Source organism: Sinocyclocheilus grahami, unplaced genomic scaffold (genome assembly GCF_001515645.1).
Source record: "Sinocyclocheilus grahami isolate Dianchi unplaced genomic scaffold, SAMN03320097.WGS_v1.1 scaffold356.1, whole genome shotgun sequence".
Taxonomy (NCBI): Eukaryota; Metazoa; Chordata; class Actinopteri; order Cypriniformes; family Cyprinidae; genus Sinocyclocheilus; species Sinocyclocheilus grahami.
This window is the reverse complement of record NW_015505535.1, coordinates 1,332,183-1,349,722: the sequence shown is the minus strand read 5'-3', so window position 1 is coordinate 1,349,722 and position 17,540 is coordinate 1,332,183. Positions and strand designations below refer to the sequence as shown.

Genomic DNA, 17,540 nt, shown 5'->3' with positions numbered 1-17,540 from the left:
ATTTATCTTGGTTTTTAACCTCAAACCGTCACTGATGGAAGTATGTATTGTGACTCATTTGACATGTGGTCATTTTGTTTCTGAATTACTCTGCACCTCAGCAGCCAATCATTTAACTTAAAAAAAAAAAACTTCTGCGATTGCATAACAGCATTGCTGCATTTAGATTAATGTGCAGTTTCCATCAATTGTGCAAGCCCATATTTGTTTTGCTGTGTTTTTTTAAAAACATTTTGTTACACTTAGACAGGCCTGGTACTCTGACTAATAATGTATGTTATCTCATAAATGTCGGTTTTGCATTAGATATCAAGTTACCCAATGCAGTACAGTAAAAAAAATCTTAATTTTTCTTTAAAATGACGACAACAGAAGCAGCAACAACAACAATGATAATAATAATAATTCACTGCACACAAAAAAAACCCCACAGTGGTCATGTTGACATTTAATTCGACTAACTTTTAACAAATTAATTTGCACCAAAATAATGTAGCTTCAATTAGAGACACAGGCTGTAATGTCAACAATATAAGATATAGGAGGAGTATTGATTATTTATATTCCCCATAGTTTCTCCTGTAGTCCATAACTTCATAAAAACAGATGGGGTAATGAACCACCAGTTGAGAACCACTCATATTTTTGTATAAATGTATTTACTTTGTTCATGAGTGTTCATGAGTGTTAATGTGTGTGTCCTTTCATCACATTTCTCCCTAATAGCAAAAGAGGGAGTGGGGAGAGAGAGGGAGGGAGGGATAGCAAAGTTAAAGGGAGTTCAGAACAGAAATGAGAGGAGAGCATGAAAGCCTGAGTTGTTTGAAGAAAACTGACATGTTATTTTGCACGACTTTTTCGAGTTGCAATATGTGTCTGTTGCCTTTTCTACAGTACCTCTTCTATCTGTCTCTCTACTGCACTCTCGCTCTCTCTTTTTCTATCTCTCACTCCCTCTCTGTCGCTGTTTGGTCAGTCTGACGTCCGCTTCACAGCATCTCTCACTGGCGCTGCAGGAGAGTATTTCCTGTGCAGTCTGAAGCCTGATTCCCCCAAATCTCTCCTTTTGCTCCTCATGTACTCTGAGACTGAAGACGACACGCTTTCTACGTCTGTGGCTTTTTTTTGTTTTTAAATCTACTGAAATCTTCTGCCACTTTGAATCCGAAATCATCCTCCAGTAGCACTGCAAGTGAAGACGAAGCGGGTCCCTTTCTCCGAAACGGATTTAAAAAGATGTACCTTGCTTTTTTGTAAACTACATTTTGTCCAGGACAGTATCCACAATAGCATTGCAAATATAGAGTAGTTGTCAACTTTTTTTTTTTTGTATGTTGTTCAGCTTTGACGGAGCACAGGAAGTGATTTAATTGGGTATTTGTGTGTTTTACTCATTTGTTTATATGTTTCTAGGTGTATTTCTGTGCTTGTATGACGTCTAACAGCATAACAGAATGGTTCCAGACGTCCTTTGCCCAAAGGTCAAGGGCATGGGATTGTATGTCAAGTGTCTGTGTCGTCATGTTGGTTTCTAGAGATCACCAGACATATGGCACGTGTGCGACTGCACACACACGAGCGAGGCTGGCACAAAGCAGCTCAACAGAAGAGACTTCATCAGCTGCATCCATTTATAGTCATCAACAGCTGTTTTAGTCATTGAAACAGCATCGTTTTTTTAATTGATATTTATGTGTGCTTTTATTTTATTTAAAACAAGTGTTAACAAGACAAGCAAAAATGTCTGGTTTCTTGTTTAACTTTGAGTAACACTGTTAAAAAATGCTTCTGAATCATTGTTTCCGGCACTGAAAGGGTTAGTAAGTCTGTGAATTCTCCCCTGCCAACTCCCAGGCAGTCGAATAAGTAACCCAATTCGGAGGCATCTGTTCGGGGAAGGGCGTGTATCTGCCTCCCCCTCGCCCTGATTCCTCTGCGCTCCTCTTCTCCCGGAGCTGTGGTTAGCCCTGCCCTTACGGGTCATGTGACTTCTCTGAAACTCCCTCCTCCCCCTGCCTCCCCCCGTGTTTCCAGTAAACTGCTGAAAGGAGGGGCTGAGTCAGTCTTCAACCAGCTTCCCTTTGACCACAGCTTGTTAAAGAATTTGTCAACGTGGACTCCAGGGTGCACATTTTTTTCCTCCTTGTGATAGATAGATTTAAATGTTTTTCATCTCTTCCTCCCTGGAACGGTCCGATTACGTCAGGCACCCATGATCACTTCCTGCGCTACGCCGTAGAAAGAGAGAGAGAGTGTGTGTGTGTGTGTGTGTGTGTGTGTGTGAGAGAGGCTCATATAAAGGACTTTGATATTTGGCGGCATGTGTGCCAGAGACATTTGTCTTGGTGCCTGTCTGAAAGAGTTTCATTCAGAAAAAAAGACTGGACTAATAATCTGAGAAAGGGGGGGGAAATAACAATTTAGGGTTTAACCTGATTACGATCTTCCTGTGATTCTCCCAGCTGGCGATCTGATTTTCCGGTATTAGATCATGTGTAATATTTGCTTTTGCAAACTCACTTGCTCCGCAGACTGACAAATTAACTTTCTGTATAAATAAAACAGAAACTGACGCAAATAAACTCTAAACTACCATTGAAATCTGTTACCTTAATTTATTAAATAAAAAATGTGATTAAAAAGAATTTTTTTTATTAAAGGGTTAGCTAACCCCAAAAGTGAATTTCTGTCATTATTTACTCATTTAGTAACCCATTTGTAGTTGAAAACCTGTATGACTTTCTTTTTCTGTGAAACAAAAAGAAGATATTTAGAAAAATGTCTGGGGGGGGGGTTTCCATATAATGAAAGCCAGAGTAGTCAAATGTTGTTTTGGATCCCATCGAGTTTCATTATATGCAGAGTGCATAAATGATGATAGAAATTTAACTATTCTCTTTAAATGAACTCTATTAGCGTTAGGGTTCAGGTAAATGTTGATTTGTATGTATAGTAGTGTTGCTGTTGTTACCAAGGTGCCATTGACGTAAGGGGAAGCTGTAACTGTAGAATGTGGCTTGGAAAGAGGAATATTATTAGGTGCGAATGTGGATTAGGGAAGTCTTTCGTCTATATGCGTCAATCTTCGTAATTTCTCTGGTAACAAAAGTCGGTTGTGACTTGCTGTCTGCCACTAAATATAAGTGCAGTATTTTTGGGATAAACCCGTTCAGAAGTTTGTACAAAAATGTTTTCTGGTAAATCCGTGTCCTGAAATATGCTCAAAACTGCTTCCCAAAAAAATGATATGCCCTCTGAACTTATGAACTTAAAAACAAGCCCTACACTCTTAAAAATAAAGGTGCTTCACAATGCCATAGAAGAACCTTTTTGTCTAAATGGTTCCATAAAGAACCTTTAACATCTGAAGAACCTTTCTGTTTCACAAAAGGTTCTTTGTGGCGAAAGAAGGTTCTTCAGATTACAAAAATGAAAGAAAGAGATGGTTCTTTAAAGAACCTTTGACTGAATGGTTCTTTGTGGACCCAAAAATGGTTCTTCTATGGCATCGCTTGAAGAACCTTTTGAAGCACCTTTATTTTAAAGAGTGTAAGAAGAAAAAAAAAGTGACGTTGACCAACATCAAAAGCTTTAAAAAAAATGCTGAATAGTGCTGAAAACATATCAGAGAGCCGAAACTGTCTCCCATGGTTTTACTGAAGGCGCACCTTTGACGAGATCTCTTAAATGTAATTGCTGGTAAACCCTGCCCTGAGGGATGCTGGGTTGGAGCTGGTAAACGCGGGGAGGTTGTGGTGGCTGAACTCTTTGCCAAATGGTAATTTTCCATGTGCATGAGAAAAAGTTTGAAATAGATTGAAATAAAAAAGAACATGCAGCCTGGTTATTCATTCATCGTGTCAGATGCCCACTGTTGTGGTTAGAGAGGGAAAGTTCCCACTAGAATTATGAATACGTCACATAACTGCATGATTACATGTGTACCGCTCTATAAAACTCTGAAATAGCTGCTGAATGTAGCTCTCATCGGTTTTCTGAGTTAAAGTTAGGCTGTAAAGCCAGATAAATGACTAAGGGGAATTAGTCAGCGGCACAAGCAATACAAAACATTCTGAGAATAACATTTGGTCCGTCGTATGGGGTCTGTTTTGTTGCTAATATTGGGAATAAACACATTTAGCTGCGTCTGTTCGGTGTGGGGTAGATGGGCGGCGAGTGAATGGTGTATACAGATGTCTGGAGATAAAAGATACCTTTGAAGACAGATGAGAGACTTGTGACTGGACCTGAATGCAGTGATTTAGTCTTGACATTACTCAGCAATTTATGCCCGTTTGAAAGTGACTCACTGCTCGGAGCAGAATGATGTGTTTGTAACGGGGATGGGCATGAATGTCGCTCTTTAATCAACCGCTTTCATCTTGCGGTTTAAAGCTCAAGCTCGGAACAAAAGACATTCCTCTCTTACCAACCTGACATTTGCGACAACCATTTATGTCGGGTTTACTGTAAAAATGAACAGAAGAATCTATAGAAAGAGAGAGAGAGAAACGGCAATGGAATGAAATGTGCTGTTGCTATGTGTCCAAACAGTCTTTGTGATTGGACAAAACAAATTTGGAATTTTCAAGTTCGTCCAATCAAAACACAGCTGTTCTGCCTGCTCCCCATCACCCCTCCTTTCTCTCCCCTGCCAGCTTTTCTTGGACCGATTTGATGTCCATATTAGGTTTGATTCAGTAAAAATCCCCTCCCATGCCCTTCGACCATTATATCGAGTGCTAATGTACTTTTATCTCTAGCAGCAAAAAGCATTCTCTGCCTATGTACAGTAAATGAATTAAAGATGATCTCATTGGCCCATGTCATCAATATATTAATTGTATTTGCCACCTGTCAGCGATTCTCGCAGCGCCCCTTCTCATTTTCATGATCAGAGGATGTTAAACATTTATTTTCGATCATACGAGATGAATTGAGAATTATATGTGTATGCATTGAACTGCAAAAAATTATTGGATTGAAAAACATGTAAATGCATTGATCCTGAGATGAACTGTGAATGTTTAATATTTGCAGAAGGATTATTAAATGCATTTATAGAAGAGACAAGTCTAGAGTGTTTTTGCAATGAACCAAATCCTAGCATGAAATATTATTTAGAATAATTTCTTGTTTTTTGTTAACATCTTAAAACATTTATTTAGTAGCCTAGTAATATAATAAAAAATACTCTCAAATGTTCATTATAAGATATATATATATATATATATATATATATATATATATATATATGTGATAAATGAGATTTGAAAAATAAGTGCAAATCAAGCTACTACAAATTCTGCTATTTTAAAAATATGAACCTTGTTTGCTTGTCTATCTTAACCCAACAGTAAATCTGGTCCAGTCAGTTAGACAGATCAAAAGAAATCAAATCAAATCTATATATTTGTTAATTTGTTATTTAAACCTCATTCAAAGAATTAATGTCTGCTAAGCCTAAATGCTGCTGTTTATGGAGACATCCAAAGCTTTTCCTTTAGAATCTGCTGTTATTATCTTTTCATAGTTTTTTATATATATACCACCCCTCTTCCCAGAAAGGGTATCAGCAGGAAAGTCCATGTCATTTCAGTAAAATAGCCTTTTGTGAGGAATAAAGCTTCAGATATTTCAAGCTTTCAGTGACTCGCTGGAAGCACCTAGGCGTCTGGTCTTGTCCCCCATTCCAGTTCAAATGGAAATTTAAAATGTGTCATTCAAAGATTCATGGATCTTTCTGGTAAGGGTTAAACATTTGGATATTTTGGTTCATTTATTTTTAGTCTAGAACACGGGAATTCAATCTGTTTACATGTGCATTTTACTGAATGTAATGTTTCTATGGGAAAATCCTGCAAAAAATGATGCATTTGCAAAATTTCGATTCTGTACTTTTTAGAGTAGTATTAGCTTGTTTAAAAATGATATAGTTATCTTGTTCTTTTTTTAAGAATTGTGACAGAACAACAGTAAGTTCTTGTAATTAGTGTAGTTTAACTACTTGTTCTTAAGTGAACACAGACCTTCTCTCTCTCTCTCTCTCTCTCTCTCTCTCTCTCTCTTTGGTTTTCTTCTAATAATGTAAGAGTCCCTTCTAAATTAGTAAAGAGATTAAAATTAAATAGATAAAATAAAATGTATACATACAAGAACAAAGTCCATCAATGCACTATTCCAAACCTTTTTTGGTGTGCTTAAAACTTGCCAGTTGAAAATAAGAAGCGTTGTTCTTTGTTCTCTAATCTCTTCTCCTCCTGCTTTATCAGTTTGTATGCTGGCTAAAATCCCATCTTTCCTATGATTCCTTATTCTTAAGATGTTTTCATTTATTCTAATTGTTTCATCAAGATCAGTTCATTCTGATATGCTTTTGCATACAAACTGTTTTTAAAAATGATTGTGTAACATTTTTGTCCTGCGTGTGTTAAAAGAACCCTCCCAAGTCATGTTAAATAATTAAAAATGGAGAAATAAAATTGCTAAAAGTGACTGTGATGTGAACAATTACAGGGTTTTTGTTAGATGAACAATAGTTTAAAGCAAGTGTTCAGTTTGCTTTTAAACTGGTAATGTCTAACTAAACTACACAGATGATTTAATAAATGTAGCTCATTGTCAGTTTGCACAATAATTGGATAATTATTTAATCAAAAATGAGATAATACTGGTAATACTTTTCAGATGTGTTCGTTACCTTTTTGTTTTTTTAAAGCAAAGATAAAAAACATTGAAGCATGATAGATGCATGAAAGAAATTTGAGCAAGCCGTTTTTGTTAAAGTGTATTTAAATTCGCCTCACTTTTATCGATGGATTTAGGTGAAGGTTCTTTGACTAAAAATCAGGCAGGTGCTTTAAATCCCTAAAATGTATTTCATTTCACTTATTCTTTAACTCTGAATCAAACAGTTATTATTTTAAATTCGATGAAATCTTTTTCATCACTGTCTTTGCTACTGTCTTTGTATTATCATAACTTCATTCCTGTTGCTGGCATAGTAGTATATAAATCATTTTTACTTGATTGTTATTCATTTTTAGAGCGCTGTAAAACATTAAAAAGCTACGCATTAATTTTGCTCTGCAAAGAGCACAATTTTTAAAGCAAAGATAAAAAACATTGAAGCATGATAGATGCATGAAAGAAATTTGAGCAAGCCGTTTTTGTTAAAGTGTATTTAAATTCGCCTCACTTTTATCGATGGATTTAGGTGAAGGTTCTTTGACTAAAAATCAGGCAGGTGCTTTAAATCCCTAAAATGTATTTCATTTCACTTATTCTTTAACTCTGAATCAAACAGTTATTATTTTAAATTCGATGATCACTGTCTTTGCTACTGTCTTTGTATTATCATAACTTCATTCCTGTTGTTGGCATAGTAGTATATAAATCATTTTTACTTGATTGTTATTCATTTTTAGAGCGCTGTAAAACATTAAAAAGCTACGCATTAATTTTGCTCTGCAAAGAGCACAAAGAGATTGTGTGATTTTCAAAAGAATTATTAGTAACGTCAGCTTTTAAGCCTTTAAAAAATGTCCCTGGACAATTGGTGAAAATGATTTTAATGAGCTCTAATCATTAATTTTCTCAGTTTTATATATGCTTTTCCTCTTTTTCATGTATAGTGTGTGTTGGTTATTTCATTTCAAGTCTTTGGATCTATTATTGCACATTAAACACATCACTTAAAATATGAACATATGAATTGATTTATCTGTAAGGTTTTCCTTAACTTATTCTGCATAAAAATTTAGATCACTGCTTTAAAAATAGTTTTTCGTTTGTGTATCATAAGGGCAAACTAAATGTCTAACGCTTCATTTTTTAGCAGTCATTTGTGTTCATTTGTGACACATAGTACTTTTCTCTTACTCTTTTCTTTTAACACTTTTCTTGTTTAGATCTTTGCCATCAGAACAGACTTTGCGATCCGAGAGATTCCTCAGGAATTCTTACCCGTCTTTCTGTAAGTGTTCTGACCAATAAAATTGCTTTCAAGGTTATTAGTAATAGCATGAATATGTCACTGTTTGACAGTGAAGCATAGTTTTATTCAGAACTTTCACTTTTTAAAAAATCAGCTTTATTATGGAATCGGAGTGAGGGATTCTTGTTCTTCTTTGTGTGTTATCATATATATTTTACTCTAATATAGAAAAAAAGTAACCATCACTATATTGCACTGCATTTATTTAAAATATAGATTTAGAATGGAAATCCTTTAAGTGTTTTTGTATTCCTCATGGTTTCCTAGACCTTCATGATCTTTTTGTATATTTTAGATCTCATATCTGTGTCGTGGATCACCTCTGGACATTTTCCCAAACCCTTTCTGGAATTTATTTTCAGTGCTATAAGAAAAACAATGATGAAGATGCACACTGAGGTGAGTAAAGACATTACTAGTAGATGCCCCGATAGAAAATAATAAAGGATTTTGTTCATCAGATGTATGTGTTCACAGGCTTACTTTTGTGTAGTTCCTCTTTATATATCTGATTCATATTCACAATAATCACCTAACAAGAAGCTGCCTGTAAAGAATTTGAATTAGATGTTCCTGGCATACAGACTTTTGAAAATGTGCAAAGATAATATGTTCTAATATGTTCTTTAATTAATTCAATGCAAAGACAAATAAATAGGTCAAAAATAAACGTACAATATATACAAAAATCTATGGAAAATGTACAATATGTGTTTCCATATGTAGCCTATGTATATTAAAATAATATGTATAGAACCATATGTTACCATAAATATAAAGTATTTATCTTTTTATATATATATATATATATATATATATATATTTGTATAATACAAAAGTGAAATGTTGCCATAACTTCATATTTGTGGAGTTTAGATGCCAGTAGGAGCATTCAGATCAACTAAACTCTAAAGTAAAATCAGAGGCGGCCATTTTGTGTTTTATCCGCCTCCATTTTGTGAAAGTTGCAGCTGTAGCCTCTCGATTGAGATGCCCTAACATTCATTCCATACTCAGATGTATTACATTATGGTGGAAATTGTCCAAATATGCTGTAACGCATACTTTCAGTAGTTTTTCTTCATCTTTGCAGAATGATGTAGTGTAGGTTTAGGAAGTCAGATGCACTTTTAATATATTTAATACAGGCTACACCTTGTTTTATACTGCACCAATACATTTAAAATGTATTTCTGTATTTATAAGTGTATTTAAGTACCTGCACAGTAAATGGCTATGGATCAAAATGGAAATTTTTTTTTTATTTGGCCTCTTCACATTCTTAATGATGAAGTGGGCCTGAAAAATACAGTATGAACAGAAATTTTTCGTCTAGTAATTTCAGCAGAGTTTACTCACAAACTGTTAACATAACCGTTATGACAGCTGACAAAACATTCATAGTGAAAATGAAAAAAATACTGCCTTCATACCAGTGTTTGAAATCAACCCACACGGTGATAAATAAACATTCTCTTACATACACAAATGAAATGAATCTCATTCAAATATGTAGTTGTCTTTTTTGTTAGAATTAAATGCTTAGTGGAGACACAATCACGTTGTTCCCTTAAACTGTTTAACGGATGTATACAATATATACAACTATTTTCTAAGATTGTGTACAAATATCATATTTTCTCAAGCCTCCTTAATATGTCTCATAGCTATATTCATATTCTAAACTGCACATTTAGAACAGTAACAACAAAAACAATGCCCTCATAAGAATAGATTTGAGCTGTTTGGACTGTTACGGTAAAGTTGTGTGTGTGTGTGTGTGTGAGGGTTGGGTAGCGGAAAGTGACAGACATAGGAGTGTGTGTATTTAGATGGATAAGGAGAGATTGAGAGAACTTGTAAACTTGTGTGTGAGCAAGAAAGGAATCAAATGAAAGATAAGAGAGAAAGTATGTGCATCTAGGCAAGGGTGAGAGGGACAGAAAATGTGTGATAGTGTCAGTGTTAGTCATACATCTACAGTGTCTGAATGGCCTCACCTGTGGATCAGGTGTCACACAATATAGTTTTATATATAACATGACACACTCGTCTCAAATGTTCTCTTTTATTTCATTGGGATTAACCCTATTCTGACAATCTCTTACTGAGATCTGCTGCTCTACTCGTGTTTTAGTATCAGCATGTTTTGCAACTTATGCTCTTTTGGGTTATCATGATGAAAAAAGAAATATGGGTATTTATGTGGATGAACCATATATATCATATGTCTTAATTACAATTTTTTGTCATTAATTGTTACTATCTGTAATATTTCCATTTTGAAAAAATATTTCATATAGTTTATTTTCATATGAGGGGTGTGTGTGTGTGTGTGTGTGAAATATGATTTTTTTTTTTTATTATTTCCACAAAGCCCTCATATAAAAAATACATTATATAACAAAATTTAAAAACGTTAAAAAACTCATTAAACCCTATTCTGACAATCTCTTACTGAGATCTGCTGCTCTACTCGTGTTTTAGTATCAGCATGTTTTGCAACTTATGCTCTTTTGGGTTATCATGATGAAAAAAGAAATATGGGTATTTATGTGGATGAACCATATATATCATATGTCTTAATTACAATTTTTTGTCATTAATTGTTACTATCTGTAATATTTCCATTTTGAAAAAATATTTCATATAGTTTATTTTCATATGAGGGGTGTGTGTGTGTGTGTGTGTGAAATATGATTTTTTTTTTTATTATTTCCACAAAGCCCTCATATAAAAAATACATTATATAACAAAATTTAAAAACGTTAAAAAACTCATTTTTAATGATGGAACCATGAAAACAAGGAAACAGCAGTTACATACAGTAAAAAAATTCCACAAACCCCTCACATAAAAAATAAATGATACAACAAATTGAAAAAATTATTTAAAAACGATAAATAAAAAACATTATTGATGATGGAACAATGGAAGGAAGGTAAAACAGTTACATACAGTTAAAGTGGTCAAATGATGCTGCTAAAAAGAACATTATTTTGTGTTTTTGGTGTAATGAAATGTGTTTATGCGGTTTAAGGTTAAAAAAACACATTATTTTCCACATACTGTACATTATTGTTTCTCCTCTATGCCCCTCCTTTCTGAAACGCGTCGTTTCTTACAAAACTCATCGTTCTGAAAAGCGAGGTGTGCTCTGATTGGCCAACTATCCAGTGCATTGTGATTGGCCGAATACCTCAAGCGCGTGACGGAAATGTTACACGAGACAAAGAAGAGACAAAAACATGAAAACCCATTATAAACGAGGCATTTGTTGCATCCAGTGGGGACATAATTACGGATTATAATGACTTCTACTGTCTTTTTACGAGTTGCGTTGCATCGCGCGGCGTAAACATAAAACCATGTCTGCATTTGTGATCGGAGAAATGACAAACAACAAGTGCTACTCTACACTGCTCAAAACTCGCGTTTGAATCGTTAGTGGCAAATTCTTTAAATATAAAAAACTTACTTACGGTCTGTGAGTCAGAACAGCCGGCATTGTAGTCTACTCTACCAGGATCAGGAAACAGTCCTCCATTAAATGTGCTGCACACATCTGAATATTTGGGTTGAAGTGTTCTGGAACAGTGTTGTAAATACAACTTAACCACTGATTTCTAGTCGTGTCCTCTTTTGGAAGACCAAACAAAGTAGTTTCGCTTTCACAACGAAACAACGTTGGCCTTGAGTGAGCGGCGGCGGGCGGGCTTGCGGCAACCACATGTGACGACCCCTGGCTGGACTCCGCTTCGTCCACGGTGATAGCCGATCCGGCGATCCACAGCGCAAAGTTGATGTATTTCCTCAGCAACCAGCACGGATCAGCTCTAAGCATGACAAAGCGGATATCATCCTCTTTTGGAAGGCCAAACAAAGTAGTTTCGCTTTCACAATGAAACACACAGCGCCTTCACGACATGGCGGCGGTGGCAACAACAATACTACAGCAAGAATAAAAGTTATGCCTTCTTTCTTTGCATGAACATTTGGGTGGCGTTATGCAAATCTTCCCACATCGTGACGTAGACATGTGGGGGCGTGTTAGAACGAGCCGTTTTAGGTAGGCTTGGTTGACTCTTAACTTTTATAAAGAATATCTCTTTGGATTTGAGACTTTACAGATCTTCTTTATGCACCAAGAGCTTGTAACACTCCAAAGAGAAAGGAAAAATTTTAATCGCATCATATGACCCCTTTAAACATTGTCATTATAAAAAGTTATTAAGCAAATTATTACAAATAACAAGATTAGCCAATAATTCCACTAAGCCCATCAAAAAACACATACTAAATTTAACTGCACAGATGATGACACAAAAACACAAAAAATGAAACCGATAATTGAAAGTACGTCCAGATGTGATCATGCAGGCTCCAGACGTTAAGGAGGGTGTTTGTGCAACTCAGCCATGACGGCTGTGACAAACACTGAAGCAGAAAAACATAATGACTAAGTCCCGACTGATTGAGTTGCACCAGGCACCAGCCAACAAACCCCGACCCCCAACACCCACGCCACCCATCCTGCCTTTTATCATGGCTGAACTTCTGAGTCAGCAGGATCTGTTCTGGACAGGAGCCATCTTTGATCCTGCTTTACTTCCAGTCAGGTTTTCAGACATGTTTTTGTTTCTTTTCTTTTTTTTCACAGTCCCCCTCCCTCGAGTGTATTAGCTGTAGCCCTGGGCCTTGTAAGGCTCACGTCATCTGTATAAGGCCTTTTCCATGTCGGTCTGCTCAAAGATGTGTCATATTGTGTTTTAACCTCTGATCACAGGAAAAAAAAACTTCTGCTGACCACTGCCTGCTCATTTGCTGTGTTAGAGGGTCCATGGGGGGCATCTGATGTGGTTACGAGTGTATCACCCAGTGAATAACTGATGGAGTGATTCTGTCTTTCTCTCTTTCTCTCTTACAGAAAGTCTTTGTGATACCTTCAGCAAGCACATATAGTGGAGCAGATGGTGGCCCTCATTGGGTGAGTAATTCAAGACATTGACTTATATCTGGGGGCCCATGAGCAAATGGAAAGGCAAAACGGTGTGTGCACATGGACATATGTGTGAGTGTGTGTGGTTTTGGTGTGTCAGAGAGGGTGGGCGGACCACTTAGATGTATGGCGGAAAATGAAGGAGTTAAATGAAAACGAGGAGAGAAAGTCCGCGACAAATGTGCCATTGAGCTCCTTTGTTGTGTACGCTGGGGAAACCCTGTACATAGTCTGCAAGGTGTCTACCTACACTTCCCATAAACCATCAAATTGACAGTTTGACTGTGGAAATTAGTATGGAGGCCGTGCCATTGGTAAATTACAGGCCGAAATTAGATCATGGGGTCCAGACTTTGTCCGTTGCTCTGAAATTCCCATCATCTTGTTTTCAGAGCTAAATGGCCTAGATAGACGGGAGTTGTTGATGCTTTACGCCCACGTTGCTTGTTGTTGTTATAACTTACTGTGAGATCGCTTTCACAAGCATAGACTAAGCTTATCTTGTGTGCTTAATATATGTTTTAAAACCATATATGCTTTCTGGAAGGCATGAAATGGCATGTGGATATAGCTTTGGGATGAAGGCAAGACATTACACGGAGTCAAATTTTTTATTAATAGATATCACAATACTTTCACCTGTTGATTAATCACAGCACATTACAACAATTGTTTTCTGAAATGTTGCAAAGTAGACATTATCTAATTAAATGTATGCACTTATCGCTATACATTTCAAGAACAGAAATCTATATGAAGCCAGAACATTATATAAAACCATGGTCAATATACATATCCTTTTTTTTTTTTTTTTTTTTTACATATTAGAGTTAAAAGTTTATACAGAGGGGGTTTGGATGTCTCTGTTTAGCTCTCCATAAATCAGAAAAATAAATGTTCACTATGTTTTAGAAATAAAATGCTATTTAAACTGCACAAATTCTATATGCAACGTCGTCTGTAAAAAAAGAATAGATAGATAGATTTTGCCTTAGAATTGAATTAAAAACATGTTTCTCAGAACACAGTTTTGGATCATTTTGGACCAGCTTTTGCTTCTGCAATGTCCCTACGAGGCCTAAAACGTTGCCTAAAAAGCTGTCTCTCACTTGGTCTTGGAACAGAGCAGCAGTGATCAAAGACACTTCTGCTAAAATATCAAATGAATAAAAAATTTATTAAAATGAAGAGACTTTATGCTTAAAGGATAAGAAAAATAAACATTATTAAATGGTAGGGCTGCCCCCTAATAGTCGACTAATCGTTAGTCGACCAGAAGAGGCTTGGTCGACCAAAATGTTATTAGTTGCTTTTATTAGGCGAAGTCACGCAGTCCGTAACTAACAGATCGTTAACAGCTAGTCTATGGTAATACAGTACATCAGGCAGGACATCCAAAAACTCGCCTATCATTCATCGACCTCAAATATGGCTTATCATCTGAAATATGTAAGTATTAGCAACTTAACATGGCCGCTCAGTGTAATGTTAACCTAGAGAAATGTGCGCTATATGTCTGTGTGGAGAGTGAGTGAGTACTGTGAACAGTAGCGCTCACTGCAGGACAGATGGAGGCGCCGGTGCGCTCACGTACTCCTAAAATACTGGTCATTTTTGCTCATACAGATAAGAGTAATATATCTTTCGAATCTGTAAAGACTCTACATTTATTTGTGTGCACTCACAATAAAAAACAAATTGTGCTTTTGTGAAATAGGCTAATGAAAGCAAACAGGATGCGCTTTCTGCCGTCTCGGTCTGTGAACTTGAGCGCGAAACACCATGTATATCTTTACCTTACAGACATAAAAAATATATCTATAGAGAGTGAAATGTCTACTTTCAAATGAACCAATTCAAATGGAAAACAAATATTCTCAGATTATGTGATCCGTTTGAAACCTGCATACAGATGCATCACTACTGCGGAGATGACGAGTCAGAGTCGCCGACTTCATCTCTTAAACCGAGAACAAAGAAAGCACTAGTTTATCAAAATATTAAAATGTTAATGCAGTCTCCTTACTGTTTTTCCCTGACACATTCAGAATCATTACTCCTATTAAATGAAAAGCCCATTGGCAGATATTTTTCTTTGTTTTAAGCATAAAGTCACTTAATTTTGATATATTTTTCAGAAAATAAGACCTAATATATAATTTTCTTTCGATTTAAAACTCTTAAGAAAATATTTTTTGTAGTGTGTAGTAGAGATTTCTGACTCATTTTGTGAAAACGGCTTTTAAATAGATTGCAATTGCAATCCACAGATGCAAATAGATGAAGTGTAATAAACATTTAAATGTCTGTTTTTCTTTTCATTAGTCAGAAAGACAACAAAAAAAGCCCAAAATCTCAAAACTGACTAGTGCACGCCTATACTGTCTTGCCTTAATGCAACTTAAATGCTTAATTTTTCTTGTATTAGTTACTGTTTTCATGATCAGTTGAGCCTCAGATCTGATGGCACTGCTCAGGTTGGTCCTAGTTTGCAGATGGAGTTTTGTTGACAGTACAGGATGGTGATTTGGCTCAGTCATGTAATGGATCTGACGTTGTCTCTGTCATTGGTCTGTGGCCTGTGGTCCTTCTAATCTAAAGATATGATGCCCACCCAGAGTGTTTCATACGAACCACCACTTCACATAAAGATCCCATAATGGTTAAAAGAACTGTTTGGAATACTGTGAGTGGGTGTGTGTGAGAAAGAAGGCATGCCATCTAATGCATCTTATGATAAGTTCTAGACTCTTCCTGTCTAGAGCACATAAACACCCCGAAAACGTATTTGGACACTGAACCACAGAATAGTGCTGCTCTTTAAAAAAAAAAATGTAACCAACTGGTCTCTAGGTCATTTTTCATGGATGTACAAAATCAGTTTCCCTCCGGTTCACACAGATGTCCTATCAGAGGAACGAAAACGTATTTGGACACTGAACCACTGAATAGTGCTGCTCTTTAAAAAAAAAATGTAACCAACTGGTCTCTAGGTCATTTTTCATGGATGTACAAAATCAGTTTGCCTCCGGTTCACACAGATGTCCTATCAGAGGAATCACCGATGTAGTTTATCATATTAACTATGAACATGTTCCACAATGTTTGACGACCAGAGAGTGTCCAAGACTTTGTCATTTTCGTCACACACACACACACAAAGAAAAACAAGTAGATGGAATAGAAAAAGTAGAAAGCTAGTGTTTGATATTTATATATATATATTTATGTTTTATATTTGTTTGGTGTTCTGTAATCTGTATTTTTTAGTAAGACTTTGACCTTGACCTATATTGCTTACTACTTTATACAGCTTTATATTTTTGTGGAAACTGATATAATTCAAAGCAAAAGTCTTTACTATCACTTTTGATCAATTGATTTAATTTATTCTTGCAGAGTAAATGTACTGATTCCCTATGAAAATCATAGTGAATGGTAGAGTGCATATATATTAGCAAAAACACACTTCTTATATATTAAAATTAAGTTAAATGCTAAATAAAATCAATTATAATTTTTTACAGTATGATTTAAATTGCATAAATGATACACATTAATGAATACTGTTAAAAAAAGATGCTGTATTTGTACACTGTTTAGTTGTCAAATGTTAGTGGGATCATGTTCATAGTTAACTAGGACACTTGTGTGAACTGGAATGGAAATTACTTCATATCCACTAAAAGTCACCTTAGGCCTTAAAAAGTTTGTAAAGGCCTCTTGGTTATATATTAGTGTAGCTTAAGTATCTCATGGGTTGTATGTATTTGCGCATTTACTCTACCTACAGAGTTTTGTATTCTAGTGCATTACTGGTTGTGCTTTTTTTTGTTTTTTTTGTAGAGACTGTCCACAAAGTGACAGGAAGTAGAGTTATATAAATTGAGCTGTTAAGATCCACATTAATACATCTGCTGTATGTTGAATCACAAACACATGCTGTATTTAAACCCCAGACTCTTTAAGCACCTGTGCTGTGGCCAGTAGTGTTGCAACAGGGTAATAGGATGCTATAGGTGGGGATCAGCGCTGCTGTTTTTGGCTTGTGAACACCTGTCTTTGGGGCAGCCCCATCTGACAATGCAAAGTGTCAATCACCCCAGCCATAACTGCAAAGGCACATGTAGATTGCATCAGCCATTTGCTTTGAAAACAGCTTGTTGCCCTCTTACTTTATAAAAATTGCTGATGCTAAAGGGAATTTCTTACAAATCTGTTTCCAATGAAGAACAAAAAAAAACAAAAAACATTATTTTCCTTACTTTTTGTCCACATGATGTTTTTGACCCAAAATTAAGTGGAGGGAATATCAGCAGATTTGGGTTATTTATGGACTTGTTTTTCCTCAAGACGTAGTACAGAGAAAATGAAGATGCATTCAAAGAACTGGATGTGATTTGAGAGTTGCGTTTACCGTGTCATTGCCGTTTATCTTTCGGTGCCCTTTTGTGGTTTTACCAAGCACATGCACAGATATGATGCAACTTAAATCCATCTGAGCGTGTGTCTGTGTGTGTGTGTGTGTGTGTGTGTGTGTGTGTG

At 35.9% G+C, this 17,540-nt stretch overlaps 1 protein-coding gene across 1 annotated transcript in view; it reads left to right on the top strand.

Annotated features, from left to right (window-relative positions):
* Positions 1-17,540, top strand: part of LOC107548878 (vacuole membrane protein 1-like) — a 68,210-nt gene that overhangs the window by 21,432 nt on the left and 29,238 nt on the right. Inside the window, exons 4-6 of the mRNA XM_016229720.1 lie at positions 7,911-7,975; positions 8,292-8,395; positions 12,924-12,983. Coding sequence (XP_016085206.1) covers positions 7,911-7,975; positions 8,292-8,395; positions 12,924-12,983 — 229 coding nt within the window. The remainder of the gene's footprint in view (positions 1-7,910; positions 7,976-8,291; positions 8,396-12,923; positions 12,984-17,540) is intronic.